This window comes from Rhinolophus ferrumequinum, chromosome 21 (assembly GCF_004115265.2).
Source record: "Rhinolophus ferrumequinum isolate MPI-CBG mRhiFer1 chromosome 21, mRhiFer1_v1.p, whole genome shotgun sequence".
NCBI lineage: Eukaryota > Metazoa > Chordata > Mammalia > Chiroptera > Rhinolophidae > Rhinolophus > Rhinolophus ferrumequinum.
The window spans coordinates 53,991,775-54,013,892 of NC_046304.1; the positions used below are offsets into that span (position 1 = coordinate 53,991,775).

Below are 22,118 nucleotides of genomic sequence, written 5' to 3' on the forward strand. Positions count from 1 at the left end.
GCCTGGCCAGGGCTGCAGCAGCTGTACCACATGGTCGCAGCCAGCGCTGAGCTCTCCACACACAAGACAAAGCGTCCACTTTAACTTGGGTCTCACGTCACCATGATTAGTCTCCAGTTTGGGTTGCCACAGACGAAGGAGTCCCATTCTGTCGCCACAACACTTAGCTCTCATTTCCAGAGGTCCTGGGGCAGTTTGGAGCTTAAAAATATATACTTACACATACACGGCATATGTACGCGCACGCACGCATGTACGCCAGTCCTTATTGTAAAAGTAACTTTATGTAGGGCTTCCATATTTAAAAAATATAAATCAACAGAAGGAATCTGAAAAAAGATGGAATGTTTGAAAAGAACACTACCCAACATTTTCCCCAGGGCTCTTTGTTGCTGCTGTTTATTTTCCCATGAAACATTCATGATCTCAGCACACAATCCTGTATTGCCGGAGGTCTTCAGACGCTGAGTCTGGCACAAGTGGGCCGTCGAGGCTTTAAAGGAGTTTCATCAGTGTGGACACACAGTCGGGAATGACGATCGTGTCCCAGCAGTGATTCTGACTCGTCTCCCTTTCCACTTTGCCTTCGTAAATGAGACCTCTCTTTGGGTGCCGGTCGGTGTAAAACAGATAACGTGATCATGTGAACTGGCCTGGTTGGGTTTCTTAGCCCCGCGCTGTTTCTTCCACTGCAAATCTGTCTGCTATTTACCTTGAAAAACAGAGTTTTTTCATTCATGTTTGCACTGTTTTAAATAAAAGGAATCCAAACGCAGAATCTTCACAGGCTCCAGGTCTGTTTGCTGTGTGATTCTGATGTCTGCAGCCGTTTCCACAGACCTGGTAAACAGAAAGCTCGGCTCAGCCTGGATGGGCTGGAAACGTGACTTCAGTCAGCTTCATTTTCTTTAACAACAAATAGTCGCTCAACCACTTCTGAAAGAAGATGGAGATGTTCGCGACTGCACGCTGAAGCCATGACCTGAGAGTTTATTAGGCGGCCTCATGCTAGACGGCTTTTGAGAAGAAGCTCAAGTCAGATGCAACCTGCCCTCTGCTTGGGGAGGAAACGGAACTGTCCCAAGGGCACGTGATTTAAGCCACACGATTAGGAAGTGACAGAGTCGGGCGAGGTCAGGCTGGCCGGACTCCAAGGCCACACTTTTCCACTGCCCATCCTTGCCCCTCCAGTCCTAACTTTCAGGCGGCAATGGCCTATGGTAACTCACCATCTACAGATAAGAGGGACCTGGCCCCAGGTCAGAAGGGAGCAGCCCGCACATAACCTTTCCCAGCTTCGTAATCAGCATCCGAATGTCCCCACACGAAGCAGACCACTCAGACCCCCCATCCAGCAGTGATGTGGGAATGGGCCCCAAACCAGTGGAAGGCGAAGCAGATGGCTGCACCCACGGCTCTTCCTCCGGTCCACTTCCCTGGGCCCCCCCTCCCCGCCCCCGGGAGTATCTTCTCAGGAACCTGGTGCCATCAGGACCGCCCTCGTGCTCCTGCCACCACCTCGTGCGCCTGCCCTCATCCCACCAGCTGAGGTCACCCCTACACGGGGGCTGCTCTGGCCCCCATATGTCCTCACCCTGTCCCCTCCTGCTCCGCCCGCCATCCTCCCCACGACCACACCAGATCCACGTCCCTCACCAGTGGGTCCTCTCATGGTCCTCTGCTCACCTCCGGGACCAGGTGACACCCGGGAAGCCGCCTGTTCCTTCCTTGGCTTCAGGGCCGACACCCTCTCGTCCACTTCTGCTGCCCATCCCTTCCCTCACCCAACCAGCTCTGCCCTTGTGGGCCACCCAGACTCGCGGGTCTGTCCTCCATCCTCTTCTTCCAGAGTCTCTTTTCCCTGACCCTCCCTCTCAACTTCTATGGGTCACAGTTCCCGCTGTCCCCCAATCTCTTTGTCCCCATTGCTCATGGATACCTGTCATGTTGGCAAGTAATCAAGTGCTATAGGCTAGTATTGTCCTGGGTCACGGAAGTGTGAAGCCACTGTGACCCTGTCCCGTCAATGTCGGGTTTCTCCCAGGGAAGGTGGACCTGTCAGCATATTTATTAGCAGTTTATAATAGCAAGGATGCGATAACGACTTACATCTCTGGCACTGGGGAACCGTTTAAATGAATTAGACACATTTGTAAAGGGACGCATGGTGCTGCCATTGGGAGGACATGGCCAGCCGAGTCCAGAGATGGAGAACAAGATTCAGAGTGTTCCTTAGTCAGAAAGGAAGTGAGAAATGCAACCGTGTATTATGTGGTTTAGAAGAAATAAGGGCAGTGTGTCCACAGAGAACAGTATCTGCAGATGCATGTACCAAAATGTCATCGGCGAAATATGTTCAGTGCAGTTAAATACATGTCCCTGCACTTCCTGTAATGAGCGTGTTACCTGTTCATGAAGAGGCAGGTGTTTGCCTAGCCAGTCTGACCAGGCTATGTCAGGGTGAAGGGAGCCCTGCCTTGGTGATGTGGGCATTGGAGCCTGCCCGTCACACCCCCGAGGCGACCGGCCGGGATTCGCACACGGCCTGCAGTAACCCCTTGTCTTTCTTTCTTCTCAGGTGCTGTTGAGCCAGGTGCACCGGCTGCGAGCACTCGACTTGCTCGGGAGGTTCCTGGACCTGGGCCCCTGGGCGGTGAGCCTGGTGCGTGTTTCTGCATGGACGCGGGGTGGGGGAGGCGCGCGAGACCGTGTGTGTGGACGCGGGGTGGGGCAGGCGCGCGAGACCGTGTGTGACAGCCGTGCCATCGAGGGTGACTGGGGACGGCGAGTGAGCGGCCCATGACGTCCTTGGATGACACGCCCTGTGGGCCTCTGTTGCCGCGGCGTCTGGGGTTTGGTTTCGCTGTGCCCTGTTGTCCCATCTGCTGTTATGAGGCACCGGCTTTGCAGGACAGAAAGCGCTGCCCCCTCTGAGGGAGGGGCTGTCCTGCCACCGCCCGGTCCCGGCCACGCGTGGCTCGTTTCTCCCGGAGCAGTTGTGAGTCCTCATTCACTGTCTTCTCACTCTGATTTTAGTCACAGTTCTGGTTCTTCCTCTATAGCAGAGTTGAAATGGCCGTTTAAAACAGAAAAGTACAAAAATAAAATCAAAAGTAGAAAAAATAGAATCGTTTTATCAACACCTCACAACAAAGGAAATACTGACAAGGAATCTTTAGCGTAAAGGAGATGCAAGCGACCTGCCAGTCAGATGCAATACAGGGACCTGTGTGGTTCTGTTTGGACTTAAACGTCGGAAAGCTCAAGTTGGAAAAATTAATATTTGTGCAACAATTAGAAATTTAGCTGAATATTTTATGTTATTAAAGAATAATTGTTCCCTTTTTTAGTTGTGGGAATGATATGTGGTCATGTTTTTATAAAAGAGGCCTTATCTTTAGAGATAGACGCTACGAGCTCACAAATGAAACCACGTGACAGACGCGTGCGTCAGAGCATTCGAGGATAAGTGGGCGTGGATGAGGGTGGCCGCGGGGCCTGGGTGGTGAGCACGTGGGCAGCAGCATGTGATTTTATGGATATTTAAGTGTTTCATTGTGTGATGTTAACAAAGAGTGACAATGACTGTCCGCTGAAGGAGGAGAGAGGAAGTCTGAGAGCAGGCCGGCCATTCAGCACTGTCACTGGACACGGACACCCCCGGGTGTCACCCACAGGTCACCAGCAGCGAGGTCGAGTCCTTGGCGAGTGGCTGTGTGAGCTTGTGCTGAGTGATGTTACCTGGGCATCGGGAAAGCCTGGGTGGCACTGCTGTCTCCTGAAGGGTACAGGAAACGTGTTAGTGACGTTTGAGCGATTTTCATGTATATGGCTCATTTTAAAAAAGCTAAATCTGGCCCTTTAAAAAATTAAACTTGTGCTAATTGGAAATGTTGCTAATGTGTGAGCAGATGCTAGATAAGCGACACATCGGACATGTCCTGTGACAGGGTAAGGACCCAGGACCTGCCGCGGGCCTGGGCCACACCCTGCATCTGTCCCAGAGGGGGCACCTTCCCAATGTCTTTGGAATTCCCACAAATTTGAGATAAGGAACTGATGAAATTGACATACCCACACTTTGCCCCATCGTCCCGGTGCTGAAATGCCATCTCCTCTCTTACTTCCCGATGAGAGCAGAGAGATCCCCCAGATGCGTGGCTGCCAGAAACCAGGCACCGGGAGACCCACAGCGGGTCCCTTCCAAGCCGCTGCCAACCGGCACCTCTCAGGGCACCTTCCCCTAAAAGCCGGCCTCCCGTGCACACACGAGTGTTGGAGCGAGCTGGGCGGGTACATCATGGAGAGCGAGAGGTGGAGCCACACGTGAGGCTCACAGGCACAGGCCTTATGCCTTGTCGCTGAGAGCAAGCGAGGCCGCCCGGGTGAGGTCGGTGGGTTCCCCGGCACGAAGCCACACGTTCCTCACAACGGGAAGTGGCACGAGGTTAATTCTGGTCTCTCGAGAGCAGAACAGACGGAGTCCCTGGCACCTTCTGGATGGAATCAGGGAGGAGGAAGAATGGAGGAAGCCCCTTGCTGGAAGCAGCCACATCCGTTCCCGTCACCTTCCCACGTGTGTCCCTGGGCGGCGTGACCGGCTGGCTGACGCTCTGCTCTCTCGCAGGCCTTGTCCGTGGGCATCTTCCCCTACGTGCTGAAACTGCTCCAGAGCTCGGCCCGGGAGCTGCGGCCCCTGCTCGTCTTCATCTGGGCCAAGATCCTCGCCGTGGACAGTGTGAGTCGTCATGTCACTGCGCGTCCCCCAGCCACGCTCCTCACTGAGCCCCAGCTGCCCGTCCAGAGGCCGTGGTCACCGAGCGCGGCAGCGTCTCCGAGGCGCGGTGCCAGGGCCTGGCTCCTTTGTCCCTCCCGCGCCGATCCCGCTCTTTCTGTCCTTTCCTCCTCCAAGCCTCGCTCCGCCAGGTGCAGCTGGCCGTCCTCCTTGCCAGAAGAAAGCCCGTGCTTCCCCTCAGGGCCCAGTCCCAGCTCTGTCACCCCGTTGTCGGGTTTCCTTTGCCGCGTGCACTCCCCTTGTCCCTCTCGCCCTGCATGCTGCCTCCTGCCCGTCCCCGACCGTCCCTCCGGCCACTAAATGACCCTGACCACTCTCTTTTGGCCCCACCTCGTCCAGACCCCATCAGGCTCTTCTGCCTCTGCCCATGCATTTCCCTCCCCGCCATGGCCGTGGAAACGGTCAGACAGAGGCCGAGGCTTCACCCGTAAGGCTCGGCCCTGCAGCACTAACGATCACTTCTCAACCGTGACGGCCCAGCCTGCACCCCCACACCTGTCCTTGTTCCTCCGAGTGTGCAGTCCCCTGGCCCCTCCACAAAGATCTAAAACTGAAGGCGGTAGGAGATGCAGAGGTCAGCTGTCTCTGCCCTCGACAGGATCGCAGAGCAGTGGGGACACAGCCATGTGCTGTGAGGCCAGAAGTCACACATCCCACAGGGGGCACGTGCCACAAGCGCGATGTTTCTGAAACAGGAGGGGGCTGCGTTTGTGCTGGACTTAAGTGTCGGGGTGTGGAGCGTAGGTGGCAGGTGGTGGGGCTCAGGGACACCTTGAGCCTGGGACAGGACATTCAGCGGCAGGCAGCTGCTCCAGTGAGCTAAGACGCTGGAGACATAGGGAGGGGCCATCAGGCAGAGGGCACTGCATTCCAGGTTTAGGGGTTCAAACTTCATTTAGCAGGTGTGAGAAACTTAAAGATTTTGCAATGAAGAAACAGTAAGAATCAAGCTGTGGTTCATAAAGTGTCAGGCGTCAAGTGTAAAGAGATGGTAAGGTCAACCGTGGGGCAGAAGCCACTGAGGAGACGGACGGTGGCCGGGCAGGTGGAGCCAGTGGGCAACGGGCAGGTGGATGTGGGAGAGACGTTCTCAAGTTTGAGCCTGTGCGGTGGCAGGGGTGGCCGTGTCGGGCACAGAGGCAAGGCGGGTGTAGTGGGGGGCACTTTCAGGAGACCACAGTGACGAGGCCCAGTGGCCGAGAGATGGAGACGGGGGCCTCGTCCAGCCAGGGATGATGGCGGGCGAACCCTCAAAGGGCTGTGAGCAGAACTGAGGGAGCTGCTCTGGGGGAGCAGAGGGGAGCTGTGGGGGAGGGTTCTCCAGGGGCCCTGACCCACAGAACACAAAGGAAGAGCTTTGGGGTGCAGGTGGATGCACCCCACCTGCAGTGGGGAGGTGCAGGGGCAGTGGGGAGGCCCCTGCCTGTGCAGGTCGTGGGGACAGACGGATGGGCAGGGTGCTGGGCCCCAGTGCCTCGCGGTGGCTGCCTGTGGAGTCGGTGGGGGAGGGGAACAGCAGCAATGCCAGGTCAGGACTGGGCAGGGAGTTGGGGGGGGTCGTTGCTTGGTTTGAAGTGAATGCTGAGCTCAGCAGCCTCCATTTACGAGAAGAGAACCAGTGGAGAAACAGAACTGTGGGTATATGCGTGCGTGTGATGCCCAGTGGCTGCCCCTCCGTGTGGAAAAGTCTCTTAATTCTGACATCACCTCTGCAGGAAGTGTGATTTTACAGATAAGAAAGTGCTGGGTTTCGGGAGCTGCTGGGACGGCAGGGCTGGTCTGGGCTCCGGCCTCAGGCTGAGTGGGGTCTTCCCAGACGGCAAAGTGGCAGAGCAGATACACAGGTGGCGAGGCGTCCACTCCCCTCTGTGGGCAGAACAAGGGGAATGACAGGCTCTGCCTGCTCCCCCTCAGCCACAGCTGGCCAGCTGTCACCAGGGCCCTTGTGCCCTTGAAGTAGCCCTGCAGTCGGCCCGTGACCTTGGGCTCTGTCAGCAAATGTCCCTCGAGCTCTGTCTCCAGCAGCCCTTGAGCCTGGCCCTGCCCTCCTCTCTGTGCTCTCCGCCCTCGGTCCTGCACACTACTGGCCGATAGACCACAAAAATGCCCCTCCACTCACCACCATCCCACTAGGAGGCCCTGGCAACTCGGGCGGCCCGCCCACCGTCCGACCTTGCTCCCAGGCTCCCGGCCTCCTCTCTCACCCCCTAGCAGGCAGAGCTTCACTGTGAGGGGCTGCACGAGTATCCTGGGGTCATCCCCACAGAGGTGTTACGGCAGGCTGCCCCTGTGGCAAAGGCGTCTTTTATTCCCGTGTCTCTGTCACTGCTGGCGGGCGGGTCCTGACTGTCTCCTTACCCTTCCCCGCCCTGCATGGCAGCCTTCTGCGTGGGGAGCGCCGAGGGACCTGCAGGCTCTCTGGGCCCCTCTGTGAGGTACTGTCTGCTGGCTCCCCGCAGCTTGGCCTCAGGGCTCCATCGTTTTCCTGGCCCCGTGGTGCTGACTTGGTCTCTCGTGGGCGTTGGGGGTGGCAGCGATCCTTGGGTGTTCCTGATGTTCCTGCCCTTCTCGGTGCTGGGAACGCCCCCATCCTCCTCAGGCCCTCCATGGCTGACCTTGACCTCAGTTTGACCTTGACCGTTATTGGGCCAAGTGCCCTGGGCCTGGTTGTGTCCAGTATATGTTCATTCTCTTGCTTGTCTGCTCCGGATGATATATTTTACCTTTCTCTCCATCAAACCAACTTCGGGGAAACAATGACTTCTTTAAAAGCTTGTCTGAAACATTGGATTGAAAAGTGAAAACAACTAAATTTCAGTCAGTCCTGCCACCCTTATTTAATTCAGCAAGCTATCTTCACATCTCTCGGCCAGCCATCATCTGCCTCTCTGGCAAGTTACGGCACCAGTGCTTCCAGCAGCCTGCGTACGAAGCTCAGAACCACGATGTGGGAAGGCATTTGGAAATTTTAGAATAAAAGTATAAATCTCATGTCTACCCAGCCATCTCTGTCACACTAAACTTTTTTTTTTTTTTTTTTTTTTTTAGAAACACAGCCTAAGAGACTTTTTTTTTTTTTTAAAGATTCTACTGGGGAAGGAAAACAGGACTTTATTGGGGAACAGTGTGAACTTCCAGGACTTTTTTCCAAGTCAAGTTGTTGTCCTTTCAATCTTAGGTGTGGAGGGTGCCGTTCAGCTTCAAGCTGTTGTCCTTTCAGTCTTAGTTGTGGAGGGCGCAGCTCAGCTCCAGGTCCAGTTGCCGTTGCTAGTTGCAAGGGGTGCAGCCCACCATCCCTTGCGGGAGTCGAACCGGCAACTTTGTGGTCGAGAGGACGCGCTCCAACCAACTGAGCCATCCGGGAGGTCAGCGGCAGCTCAGCTCAAGATGCCGTGTTCAATCTTTAGTTGCTGGGGGCGCTGCCCACCATCCCTTGTGGGACTAGAGGAATCGAACTGGCAGCCTTGTGGTTGAGAGCCCACTGACCCATGTGGGAATCGAACTGGCAGCCTTCGGCGTTAGGAGCGTGGAGCTCTAACCGCATGAGCCACGGGGCCACCCCCGACAGTAAACCTTTTACCGCAAATCTGAAAGCTTAGGTTTGTGGATCAGGCAGCCATACCTTTTGGTCATTTCTGGTTGGTCCTTTTTCAAACATCCTTGAAGAGTCCAGTTATGTAAAAAGAGGAGGGGTGGCTTTTCTTGGAAAGATTTTTGAAACTTTGTTTCCCCTCTACTTCCATACCCTTTCATCTGTGTGTTTAGAGCTATGTTGGCTCTCTCCTTGGTACCTGGCTGTTGAAGACCCGCGAAAAGTTTCCTGGATGCATAAAACGTGACCCAGAGGCGGTGATCAGCACCCCAAGCCTGTGCCCCCCAAGACCTACCACGCTGCCGCTTGAGCCTGCCGCCCTGGACACCACCATGCTACGTGAACACACTTAAACCAATGTTGATTCTCGCATCAACCAGTATTTTCAGTACCTGGAAGTAGATTGTCTAGTTTTAGGAGTGGCTGTTCTGCCTTAATTTCTTTCTTTACATAAACAGACAGCCCTTCAGAACCGCACTTTGCTATTGGATTTTCCCATGGTTTACAGCTGATCGTCACATTTCAGTGACAGGATCTGGTTCCAAGCCGACCCTTGGTCCCATTTGTGTCCCCAGGCCCTGTGTGGGAGGCCCCGGCCAAGCGCTCCCCCAGTCCACCTGCTGTCACCAAGCCTCGGGGCCTGGCGGTTACTGTTCGCACGGTGCTGGAGGAATCACACACTAGGTGCTCGGGGAGCTGTGCCCGCGGCCGCTCCCCCCCACCCCCCGCAGTGTTCCTGCACACGCCTGCAGGCGCCACGACCGTTCTGTGAGCTCATGTCCTAACCAGCCTGTTGGGCCTGCTTGTTTAAAGCCCGTCGTCCCTCTGAGAGGCCTTTGGACGTCCTTCCAGGTGCGGCTGAGCGTCAGGCCCTGTCCCTCCTGCCCCCTCCGGCATGAACATGCCGAGGCTGTGGGTCCTCAGAGCCCGGAGTTCTGTGTGTAAACAGCGTGTGTCCCTGTGCCACCCTCATCGTCTGGCAGAGGCCGTGCTGCCTGGCTGGCCTCCACGCACCCCCGTGGCGTGGCCACCGTGAGGGTCAGAGCACTCACTGTTTATGCACAGGACACCCAGGTTGGGCCCAAAGAAGCTGTACAGGCACCAACCTCAGTCTGCCTGGCCCGGCACCCTCAGCTCCTTTGTCTGGGAGCCACCCAGCCCACAGGGCACCTCTCCAAGCGCTGAGAAGGAGGGGCCCACACGGGCTGCACCCCCAGCTAGTGAGTGAGCCTGGGGCCCTTCTTATCCCACAAGCATATGGTCAGCACACTCTGCGCCATCCCGCAAGGGGCTCCTGAGGGACCCAGGGCTGGCGGGAATCACCTCTGCCTTACAGACGGTAGGGTCTGTCTGGGCAGAGGAAGGAGGGTGGTCCTAGGAGGAGGGACAGGCCCAGAAGACCCATGTGACAGACGACAGGACCCTGGGGTCACTGATGTGGAGAGAAGGCGTGACTCGAGGAGGAGACCCAGTCCCAGCGTGTCAGGAAGGGGTGTCAGGAAGGCCCCTTCTTCTGTCTCAGCCCTGACCGTCTCCAAGGAATCTGCTCGGGGGAGGGCAGGTCTCTTCCAAGTCACCTGTACGCCACATTTCTCTACACGTGACGCCACTGAGCAGAAATGACCAGGCACATGAAGAAGCAGGAAAACCTGGGAGGAAAAACCGATGTACCAGAACTTATTCGGGATTCTCACAGATGTTAGAGTCAGCAGGCAGGCCATTAAAAGTTACTGAAAGTCTCTCACATAGAACAGTCCAACTGAGGCTCGGAGGATATGAAAGGACCCAACTCAAACCCCTAGAGCTGAAAGCTACAAAATGTGACATGAAGAACATCCTGAGCAGGCTTAACAACTGAGTAAACACTGCAGGAGAAGAGTGGGTGAACTTAGAGACGCAGTAGGAGCTCTCCAGAATGAAGCCCTGTGAGGTGAGAAAACAGAGTGACAGGCGCAGTGGACCACCGAGGTGAGGGACGACAGCAGGTGCCCTAACAGGTATTGGAGCCCCGGGAGGGCTGGCAGGAAAAGATACTTGAAGGAATGATGGCTAAAGAATTTTCAGATGTGACAAAAACTATAAACCCACAGATCAAGGAAGCCCAAGAAGCCCCAGGCACCAGAAGCACAAAGTAAACCTCACCAGGGCCCACCAGAATCCAGCTGCATAAGAAACAATGGTAACTTTAAAAACTCAAAAGCAGCCAGTGAAAAAAGGAAGAGAGAAGCAAAGGTAAGGCTGAGAGCGGATCACTTGTCAGAACCAGGAAGACCAGGGAGCTACGTGCGTCTTTAACGTCCTAGAAGAGAAACCGACCATCTAGAATTCTGTACGCATGAGTGTGAGCGGTCGTGGTCCCAGGAAAGACATTCTCTGAGTGAAAACAGAGGAGAGAGCCGCAGGGTTCCTCTCTGTAGCCCCTCTCTGTAGTTTTGCTCGCCCGCTTCCCAGTCTCAAAATGTCTGTTTGCTCTGCAAAGTAACTTCCTCGTAGCTCACTGACTGACGGTACCTGGATCTCCCCGTTCCCCTCCCCCTCCTAGCGCGCGCGCACGCGCACACACACACACACACAGAAGGCGATGGAAGAAACGAGCAGGCTTACCCTTCTCCACTGTCCAGGGATGACTCGTGTCATCAAGACCTGAGCTCGATCGAGTAGGCAGAGAATTGGCGGCAGAGCCAGCTTTCCTGATGGTCCAGCCACAAGGTGCCCTGGGAGGGGCTGGTCTGCTGAGGTCCTGGGGCACATGCTCCCGCCTGTGCTGGCGGCTGGTTTGTGTCCCAAACACCTTTTCCTGCGGCTTTTACTTGGATGAGCTTCAGAACAGGTTTAGATTGACAGAACACTTCGCACCGTGAACAGGCCCCATGTATCCCACACCCGGCGTCCCCTGTTGTTAACGTCTTACATTAGTACGTTTGTCACAACTAAGGAGCCCATCTCGGTGCATTATCGTTAACCAAAATCCGTAACCTAGATTTCCTCGGTTTTTATGTAATGTCCCTTTTCTGCTCCAGGATCCCACATGACATTTAGTCCTCACGTCTCCGCAGGCTCCCCTGGGCTGGGACGTCTCTCAGAAGCCCCTTGTTCTGGGTGACCTTGGCAGTTCTGAGAGTGCTGGGGGGCTTCTGGAGACTGTCCCTCTGCTGGGATTTGTCTGACGTGTCTCTCACGGTTAGTCTGGCCTCGGGCGCTTGGGGGAGGAAGACCACGGAGGCAAAGTGCCCTTCTTATCATGTGACGTCAGAGTCCGTGCTCTCAACGTGACTCGTGAGTGCTGCTGTGACCTTGGTCCCCTGGCTGAGGTGTTTGCGTCCCCACTTGGTCTCTTTTCCCGTTTCCATCCTGTCCTCTTTGGGAGGACATCACCGCGATGCGCTGGGATTTTCTGGTACGTGTCCTGCTTTAGGTCTGTGGCTGAACATTACCCCTTTATTCACTGTCATTATCTTTTAAAATCTGGCTGTTATTCTCGTGACTTCTTTCCATTATCATTGATTTAGGCTTATTTTATAAGGTGTAGTATTGGAGTTGCTTGGTTTTGTTGTTTCTGCTTTTCTGGGGTTTTCTAGTATTGTGTCCTGCAGTTTGCTCCCTACGGAATAGCCTTTCTGCTCTACCGTCTTCCAACAGCATCCTGCAAATGGACCAGGCGGGAATGGCCTCGCTCTGCCCACAGGCAACTTTGGCAGTTACAGAGCGGTTAGCACAGCCAGGCTTGTCTCCACGTCAAAGCCCCACCCGGGTACGGCTTGTCACAGGCACCTGATAGGTGTCACTTACCCTTCCCGCCCTCATTTTAGCAGAGATAATTTAATTGCATTGATGGTCCATTTAATTCCTAAACCATGTATACAGAAACACAGTCGCAGTGTTGGGGAACCCACGTCTCACCCGGAATCTGTAGTCAGGCAGGACGCACTGTTTAAGTGACTCGCGGGCTGGCCTGTCGTTTGGTGAGACAGAACCGCCATGAGAACGGCCTCGTTTTAGCTGTCATCCAGTTAGACGAGGTGGCTGCTTTTCTGAAGCCCTCAGAGTGGGTTTTCCTCTGGGGGGATATTCAGACCCACCCTCGTGGGGTCCCTGGAGAACTGTGGAGCCCGAGCCCCACCAGTCACAGGAGCTGTCTTCCTGCCCCAGCCTAGTTCAGGCCTCAGGAGACTTCCTGCTGAAGAGGCCAGGCTGCAGCGGGGTGCATCTGTCTGTCTGTCTGTATCTGGCAAGAGGGAGGCCACTCTGGGCCGCCTGGATGGGGTGCTGGTGGGGAGGGGACAGATCGCCCTTTTGCAGCGTGAAGCGTCAGCCAGCGCCCAGGGCAGTACAGAAGGGCCACTGGTCTGTGGTGACTGGAGGCTACATGATGGCCTGTCCGGCTGCGCTGGCCGGCCCGAGAACACAGCCCACTGGGTCGGTGCTAGGGAAAGGCGGTGGCGTTGACGAGGAGCCTGTCGTCAGGTTGGGCTGAACGTGTGGTCAGAGCGCGCCGGCTCGGACCCCTTTCACACCCGGGGCTCACGGGGCTGTCACTGAGCCTGGCAGGGACCCAGAAAGGACACCGAGGAGATGCTACACCAGCACTGCTGGGGTTTCTTCCGGGGACGCGAGGCTCGTTCCATACTTGGAAAGCTGTTACGAGAGTATGTTAATAACCAGATGGCTGACACTGATCTCCTCGTAAAGGAAGAAAACACCCGATAAAACAGGCGTCAGCAGCTACCACTCTAACTTTTCAGATATTTTCATATCAGCCCAAAAGCCAAGATACCACTGTCACTACTGATTAGACAGAGAAAGAACGTAAAGGCATAAACATTGGAAAAGTAGTCAAACCATAGGTTTGCAAATGGTAGACACATGTGCCTGGGACACCCAGTGGAATCTGTTAAACACAACTAACGAGAGAATTTAGTCAGGTAGACTGGAATTCATGTACAGAAATCCAAAGAAACAGCCAGTTAGAAGATAAATTCACGCCATTATCAAGAGAAACCTAAATCAGGAATAAGCTTGATACATGGAAACCTGTGAAGAGGACTTTCAAGCCTTCCTTAGAACACAGAAATCAAACTGGACAGAGGAAAACATACCCTGTGTGTTTACAGAAGGAGTCGCCGTTGTCATAAATACTTAAGTGTTCTCTAAAGTCATTAAACTTCAATACACCCAATGAAATAACCAGCAAGCTTTTTTCATTTTATCTGAAACTGGACAAGCATACTCCATACTTCTATGGAGAAGTAACTAGGAATATCCAGGGAAATTCTGAGTAGGAAGAAGAATGACGGGGAACTAATCCTACGAGGTGTTAAAATTAACTGTGAGGCCTCATAGTAAAGTGGTTGTTGTGCCGGACTACGGCCAGACAGACCGACCGGTGGAGCTAGTGGTGCCGGACTACGGCCAGACAGACCGACCGGTGGAGCATGCCAGGAACAGACCTCGGGACGTGCAGGGTGTTGCGTGTGGTGAAGTCAATACCTCAGACCCATGGGGAGTTGATAGGCCCTGAGCGTGTGGTGTTAGGACAGCTGCATGTCTGACTGCACAGCCTGAACACCAGAATGAACTTTAAAGGGTGAAATTGTTTAAATATAAAGAACGAAACCGTGAAAACACTGGAAGAAAACCCAAACCAGTTTTGTTTTAACCTTAGAGTGATGAAAGCCTTTTTTTTTGACTATGACTTAAAATCTAGATGTCTTTGAAAAGTTAATGAACTTGATTGCATAAAAGTACAAAATATTTGCATGGGGAAAATACCATGAGCAAAGTTTTAAAAAGAATCTGTTGGCTGGCCCAGTGATTCAGGCGGTTGGAGCTCCGTGCTCCTAACTCCGAAGGCTGCCGGTTTGATTCCCACAGGGGCCAGTGGGCTCATAACCACAAGGTTGCCAGTTCGATTCCTCGAGTCCCCCAAGGGATGGTGGGCTCCGCCCCCTGCAACTAAGATTGAACACAGCACCTTGAGCTGAGCTGCCACTGAGCTCCTGCATGGCTCATTTGGTTGGAGCGCGTCCTCTCAACCACAAGGTTGCCGGTTCGACTCCCACAAGGGATGGTGGGCTGCACCCCCTGCAACTAGAAACGGCAACTGGACCTGGAGCTGAGCTGCGCCCTCCACAACTAAGATTGAAAGGACAACAACTTGACTTGTAAAAATCCTGGAAGTACACACTGTTCCCCAATAAAGTCCTGTTCCCCTTAAAAAAAAATATCTGTTGGGAGGGGCGTTTAAACTCCTGTCACAAGTAAAAGACTAGCCGCCCTAACATAAAGTGTTCCAAGAAAACGAGAAAAGCACTTAACCCAGTAGAGAAATGGTCAAAGAACACGAACCAGCAGTTCACAGACAGAAATGCCAATGAAATGTCCACCTCTTCATAACAAGTACACAGTGAGACTACGCCAAAATGCCAAACTCTCAGACTGGCAAAAATTCAAACACTTAACGCGCTGTGCTGTGAAGGTACAATATGGTGACAGCTATCAAAATCCCAGATGCATTTATTCCTGGACCTGGCAGTGCCACGTCTGAGGATTTGCACTTTACCTGCACGTGTATGAAGTAACAGAGACGTTCATTCATTGCCGTATCATGGGCAACCACGACAGCGCATGTCCACTGGGAGGCCCACTCCTCAGAGGAGGCTGGTTCCGTAGGCAATGCCGCCTCCACGGACTGGGGGTTGGGCGCTGGCTGTGGAGACAGGAAGCTGTCTGCCAGCCGCTGTTCGGGGTCGCTGAAGGGAAGAAGAGCAGGCACAGGCCACGGCTGCAGTGTGTTTGTTAGGGTAGGATGGCTCTGTCCGTATATTTATATTCACTTGTGTTTACATGAAGGAACGTCGGAAGAATAAACAGGAAACTAAGGAGGCGATTGCCTACAGTGGAGGAAGCAAACGGACGGGAGAGAAGGGAACTTCTCAAGCTCTACCGTTCAGCAGCGTCTTGACTTTTGAGCCTTTAAATAGATTTACAAGTTTTAGAACGTGTACGGAAAAGTAGGTCGAAGGGATAAACGTGTTCGTATTTTCCCACTGATAACGGGCGTCTGACGTGAGGATATTTAAAGTAATAAACCCTTTGTGGGAAAGTGTACATTTAAATGTCTTGCCGGACGTGGCGCGTGGGAAGTCGGTTGTGCCGAGGGTTTGAGCGCACGGGGACGCACGTCTGAAATTGCCTGGTGAATGTGCTGCCAAGTTTGGAGGAACTCAGGGTCCCTGCTCTGGTGTCGTTGCCGCCCACCTAACTGGCTTTCCGGCTGCTGTTGAATCTCTGGGTGTGTGAACACCCGCACAGCCCATGTCTCTCCAGGTGGGTGCCCCTGGCCTTCTACGCCGCAGTGAGGGGCCCGAGGCTGGCTTGCTCTGGTGCTGTCACCTCGTGATGGAGACAGTCTTCCCTTCCCAGCATCTTTCTCATCACCAGTGAACTCTGACCCCAAGGACAGGAAACCAGTGCCTCACCCACTGTGTGAGGTTTTCTCCCGTTCCCATCAGGACATGAGTCATGCGTCTGCTGGTGAAACTGCTGAGGACCAGCCTGCCGATTGGGACCTCATTCGATCCGTCACATGTGTCTGTCTCTCAGTCTGTTCCACTGGCATCTTCCTACTTCCCCGTAGAATAGACTTTATAGTCTGCGGTGAGGAGAACAAAGGCGGGGTCTCTCCCTGCAGCAGTTTGTAAGACCTGCCGTCGCCTTGCAGACTAAGCTCTGCAGGACCAGGGTCTCTCCTCCGTCCTCTTGTCTGTCTGCAAACCGCATGTTGGCTGCTGCCACGTGAGATGTGTGCTGCCCCCTCTTCTCTATTTGCTTTTCTTCTCTTCCTCCTCCCTTTTTAAACATATAATTCCCCGAAATCCTGAGACAAGAATCCGCTGTCAGGAGAATTAAAGGCAGGTTGGAACTGGTTTCAGTGTGTGTGGTGGGAAAGGAGCGTGTTTCGGTAAAGCCATTCCATTTTCACGCTTTTCCTCTCCACCTTCTTTTTACTGTGGCCTTAATATGTCACATCAGTGGCTTGATCTGGGGACAAAAAGGAATGGACAAAACAAGATGGGAAGGGCCATAGGAAAGGGGCTGCTTGGAGGACTGGCAGCTGCCAGTGCCGGGCGTCGCTGTGGTCTTGCCACCAGCCTGCACCTGCCAAGTGTGCCAGGTGTGTCATCTGCCAGCTGCATTTCTGGGCCTTTGTGCTCGGAAGGCCTTCCCTTCTCTTCCCCTTAACGAGACTCTCCGCCTGACAGGAGGGCACGGCCCGGCGCCCTTACCAAGCAGGCACGGCCGACCACCTGCTCCCGGCCTGCGGATGTGGACAGCAGGGCGGCTGGGCAGTCCGAGCACATTCTCAACCACGTCATAACACCTGCTAAGAATGGAAAGCGCAGGGGGACCGTGACAAGATGGCACCATCGGTGGTGCCTCCCTGGCCTGACAAACCATCAGAACAGCTTTTCCTACCTCGGAACAGTGGTCAGACTCCAGCACTGAGGCAGGTTGTGTTTGCCTCAGGCGCTCGGACGTGCATATGAGCGTGTGGGCCTTGTTTGATGGGTTGTCCTTGGGTTTAAAAACAGCGGTGCCTTTATTCTCCGAATGGGGTCCCAAGCACCGTTCCTGGGCCCAGGCCTGACTGAGCGCTGTCCCTGCCTCTCCCGCCTGAGTCTGAGGCAGGGAGGACATGTGCTGAGACCTCCTAGTGCGTGTGTCACGACCTTTACCCGAGGCCGGGAGCCCCTGTCAGGCCTGACTGGGGACTGCGCGCGTCATTGGCTCCCTCACGCCCTGAGCCCTGGCACCCCCGCTCCCGCACCCTCACCCTCCGGCTCCTTAGTCCCACGTAAACGTCCAAGCCCTTGTCAGTTGGTTTACTTGAGGAAGGAGCACCTGAAGACCAGAGAATGGGCCTGAGAAATGGGCCAGCTCAGAAGGGACTGGGGTTCCGGCTGCCGTAACCAGCAGCTTCCGTCTGCAAAGCCACTCCTGCCCGTGACAGAGGGCTTCACGTAGGAGACGCCCCGAGCCAGTGGGCCTCTGGGAAGCCGGGAGTATGTCACAGCACGTGACCTTCATCCTTTTATTCCAGAAACTCAGTTCTTAAAATCCTGACCCTCGCGCTTCTTCAGTGGCCCCATCCTCTGGAGTGGAGCATGCTGGGAGCTGATGAAATGTCACGTCTCTGTGGGCGCCGTGCCCTCAGTGTCACTGATTGGCTTTTCTGGATATTGGTCCACGCAGCCCACGTAGCATCACGACCACACTTGGGGGTCACCGTCTCCAAACATAAGAGCATCCGTAATTTGCATGCCACTCCCCAGTTTTTAAGTCGCTCCTGCATGCTGTCTGTTTAGTCTTTGAATCCACTCGCTGAGACCTGGTGGGGGAGCTAGTTTCGCCTTGTGCCCTGCCTCTCCTTCTCTTCTCCACGCGGATGGAAACCTTTTCCCCTGCACTGTGCGCCTGAAACCTCCCCAGCTGCTCGCGTCGGCTCTGAATGTCTCAGGGTCTTTCACATCCTTTGAAGAACCAGCACTTGCAGAAATGCCCCCTAACCGCCCAGCCTGGTGTGAAATCGGGACCCTGTAACCCTTCGCCAGTATTCCTGACCCTCCCCCCGTCCGTTGCTTCCTAGAGCCTGTCTGCCTCCTTCCTGGCACCTGTCCCTGCCCCTTCCCTCCCCCGCACCTCTGTGGCCTTGGGTTCCCACGGATGCACATGAACTTCTAATCTACAAGTTCAGCTTGGCTCATACTCCACAGCTCAGAGTGTGCACCTGCCTTCCTCCTGAGAGTGAGGTGCCTCTGATGCACCGTACCCCAAACGGCGGCACCCCACCTCCCGCCCAGGTCCTGCCAGAACACTCTCCTCATGTCCCAGGACCATCCCATCCCCTCTGCCTGCTGCACCTGCCCCCCACCCCCGTCCAGTCCGGCCCTCTGCTCACCTTCTACTGCAGCTACCAGCACAACCCGACTGCCTCCACCTCTGGATTCCGGCCTCTTCAGGGCCTGCTCAGTGCAGCATTCGAAGCCCTGGGCCACCTGCCTCCCGTCTTCCGCAGCCCTCCCTGCGCCCCCATCGCAGGAGAATAGAACCCCCTTCACCTGGCTCCCCCATGTGCCCTTTGCCCTGGCTCCGTGTGTAATCCCAGCTACTCCTCAGGGCAGGCGTCTCCCCCAGAAAGCACGCACCCTCTCCCCATAGTCCCCAAGCCTGGTGCCTCCTTATCGTGTCCGTAACTGCTCACTCAGGTCCCCCCAGGAGCTGAGCAGGGCACAGCTGCTGCGTCTCCAGGACCAACCAGGGCTTGGCAACTGGCAGGTCCTTGGAATATGTGCTCAGCCGATGAGCACTGACCTGACAGAGCTCACGGTGCCGTGCGAGGGCTGGGAGGAACTGCACCCCTCAGCTCTTTAGCTCTAACATGTAAATTCCTACCTTAGAGCGACTGACTCCTTTGGGGTAAGGATCTGGGCCTCTAGGAAGCAGCCATTAAAATATAACTGTGTGACACAAGTAATTCGTCACACGTCATTGTTTATATTATATTCACATTATTATATTCACACATCATTGTTTTTCAGTATTTTGTAAGTCTGACCAAGCAAAGTCTTAAGACCTTCCACAGGGGCCGGGGTCAGCGGAAACGGAATGGTTTCGAGTGCTGGGCATGGCCCCGCTCAGAAGGCAAGAGGACAGGAGTGTGGACTCCAGGGTGACGTGGGGAGGGCGCATGTGCAGCTTTGGAGGTGGCCCTGCAAAGGGGCGGGGCCAGTGGCCCGGGCACCCCAGCCATCAGTTGCCCAGAAGGAGTTTTCAGAGAACATCTTAGAGCTGCTGCACTTCTGAGAACGTGTGAGACGCCGGCCCATTCCCCGCAGCCGAGGGAAATGTATGTGCAAGCAGCCACCTCACTCTTTTCACATGAAAATTGAACTTGAGAGGAGAACATGATTAAGGCCTAAAATACTCATTGCACGTTCGTTGGTTCGTACGTGACAAGAAGCAGAGAGAAACCCCTTTCAGGTAAGTGCGCTCACTCTCCCTCTGTCTGTTTTCTCCCCAGTCGTGCCAAGCTGACCTGGTGAAGGACAACGGCCACAAGTACTTCCTGTCGGTCTTGGCAGACCCTTACATGCCAGTAAGGACCAGTCGCCACTCCCTTTGGGATGGTCTGGAGATGTGTGTTTGTGTGTGCTCACGTGCCACACTGCCATGACAGCTTCTGCAGGGCTGCTCACCATCCAGGCAGAAGCTGCGACTGGGGTGTGGGCCACGCTTTGGGGGACACGGTCATGTTGTCAGCTACCGCTTGGCTTACACAGCGCTCTTCACTTAGGAACGCATTGTTCCTAAGTAGCTGTCTCGTTTCTCTCTAAGTGAGCAGCCGGCCCTGGCCGCTGCAGTCTGCTTTATGTCCGTCTGTTTTTCCCGGCACGTCTCTGCATCGTGCTCTCCTGCACACCTGTCGGCTGAGATGCATGAGTGAGGGCGTGTGCATCTTTGACAGGGCGGCTCGCCCGCCCAGGGAAGGTGCGGGAACGTGACAGGACGCCCACGTGCCTTAGAATCAGGAAGGGAAGGGGGAAGGGAAGAAGAGACTAAAAGTTTAAATTTTAAATGTATTTTATCATGTGAAATTGCGTTAAAATTAGTCATCTACGAGTAGCATATGCGACTCCTGTAAATGTTTTATAATCACTTTCTGTGTCCCCCACCTCTAGCTCCTAGCTTAGCAAAGAGAACAAAGTACACGCTAAATTTAATTCAGTATAACAACCTGTCTACACGGGTTTAGTTGGCTTCAGTTGTATAAAGGAACTTTCATATGTAATTTAACCCTGTAGCTGGTTTTCTAAGGTAAATGAGATTTTTAAAAACACAGAACACATTAAAAACAGGATTGTTATATAAAAGGTAAATAGTACTTGTGTGTTGTAACTTAAGTGTGGCAGTTAAACATCACCACAGGCAGTTAAAGTTTATACTTCATATGAGTTTTGGAAATAATCACCTCCCTGTTCTTCAGGGTGAGTAAGAAAACAAATCAAAGGAAAGAAAAAGAATGCTAAACCCGTAAAATGCAGTGAGATGATGAGCTAAGCCAACACGAATGGGCCCCACTTCAATTTCAAACACCTTTCGGTTCTGAGGATGGAGCCCGATGTGAGAGGGAAGGAAATTCCCAAATGCCCTGAACTGAAGAGAGGCGTCAGAGAAGAGCCACAGTGGGAAGCGAGCCAGGACATCACAGTGACCCTGGGGTCCCCGAGGCCTGTGGACCTGAGTCTGCACAGAGCACATGGGGCCTGAGCTGGTGACATCCCCAAAACCGACACCCCTGCTTAAAGCTAGGAGCCCGCGAAGTGTGAAGAAGGGTGAGGAAAGCCGCTCCATGTCCAGGCAGAAAGTTGAAAGAAGAATCCAAGGGAAACTGGAACCTCAGGCCTGTACGCACATGGGGTGGGGGCTGCGTGTCCGCTTCCCAGGTGGCTGAGAGCCACCAGCCAAGAAATGAACGTAAAACTCGTTCAGGGAATTGAAACCCGCAGGGGGCTGGAAGAAGCAAAGGCAAACCTTTCTTCAGGGACATTCCACACGGGAGACACCGCCTACTTTCAGCCCACAATCAGGCAAACCAGCACGAAGAAGAGTAAGTCGGCAGCAGAATTACCACCGAGAAGTGAAACTAACAGACGTGTCTGACACAGACTCTGAAGTCACAGGAACACTGTGTTTAAATGATCGATAAAAGAATTTGTTTTAATGTCCAAAAGTAAACCACTGTATAGTTTTTTGAACTACTTTTGTGCCGATTTATAAGAAATAATATATTCTGTTTTTACTCGTCCTCCAAATGACCAAGTAGATTCTTAGTAACCAGGCAGGTTGGGGGTGGAGCTGGGGGTAGAACCTGTCGTGGAAGCACGGGCACTGTCAGTAAAAACTCCACAGATGAAATGAGCAGCGGCATAGATGCCACCAGTATGTGAAATCGTGGCAAAAGCACCTGGAATGACGCAGACAGAAGACGTGAGGAAGAGGTCGGGAGACGTGGGATGAGAAAGTGTCCTGTTGCTGAGGCGGGGACTGGAGAGAGTCATGAGAAGCAGTGTGAACGAATCGTGGCTGAGGGTTTTCCACATTTGAAGAAACGAGTTTTCAAATTTACAAAGCGTAGTGAAGCTTGAGAAGGTTAAATAGAAGCGCATCCACCCAGAGTCATTGTAATGAAAGTAGAGACGATCGAAGGCAAAAGTAGCGAGAACCAAAAGAAAGATTCTTCGTAGAGGAGTGAACATGATTCCCCGGGCGGCGGGCTTCTGTCAGCAGAGACAGATGGAGGGAGACAGTGGAGACGCCGTTTTCGAAGCTCTGAAGGAAGCTGGCCATCACCCTAGGGTTCTCTGCCCAGCTAGTGTCATCCAGAGTGAGCGGGAAGCCGGCACGTCTTCAGACACTGACAGTTACCGTGTTCTAACCCCAACGGAGATACTTGTGAAGACCGTCTTTCAGGAGGAAGTTGAACCCCGGAGGGAAGGGTCGGATGCAGGAAGCAGCAAAAAGCAGACCCGTGGGCCAATCTCAATAAGCACTGGCTCTAAAATAATAACTGCTCATCACTAATCTGCAGGGTAAACACATGAGTGGGATATCAGAACTGGGGCACTGACAGCCCTGCATGAATCCAAGGGCAAGGGGGACCCAGACGACGCT

General features: G+C 54.1%; 1 protein-coding gene across 2 annotated transcripts in view; it reads left to right on the plus strand.

Annotated features, from left to right (window-relative positions):
- The window catches only part of RPTOR (regulatory associated protein of MTOR complex 1), a 290,023-nt gene that overhangs the window by 213,581 nt on the left and 54,324 nt on the right, over positions 1 to 22,118 (plus strand). For both annotated transcript variants that reach the window (XM_033089438.1, XM_033089439.1), the window contains exons 12-14: positions 2,579 to 2,662; positions 4,628 to 4,738; positions 19,468 to 19,542. In XM_033089438.1, coding sequence (XP_032945329.1) covers positions 2,579 to 2,662; positions 4,628 to 4,738; positions 19,468 to 19,542 — 270 coding nt within the window. The remainder of the gene's footprint in view (positions 1 to 2,578; positions 2,663 to 4,627; positions 4,739 to 19,467; positions 19,543 to 22,118) is intronic.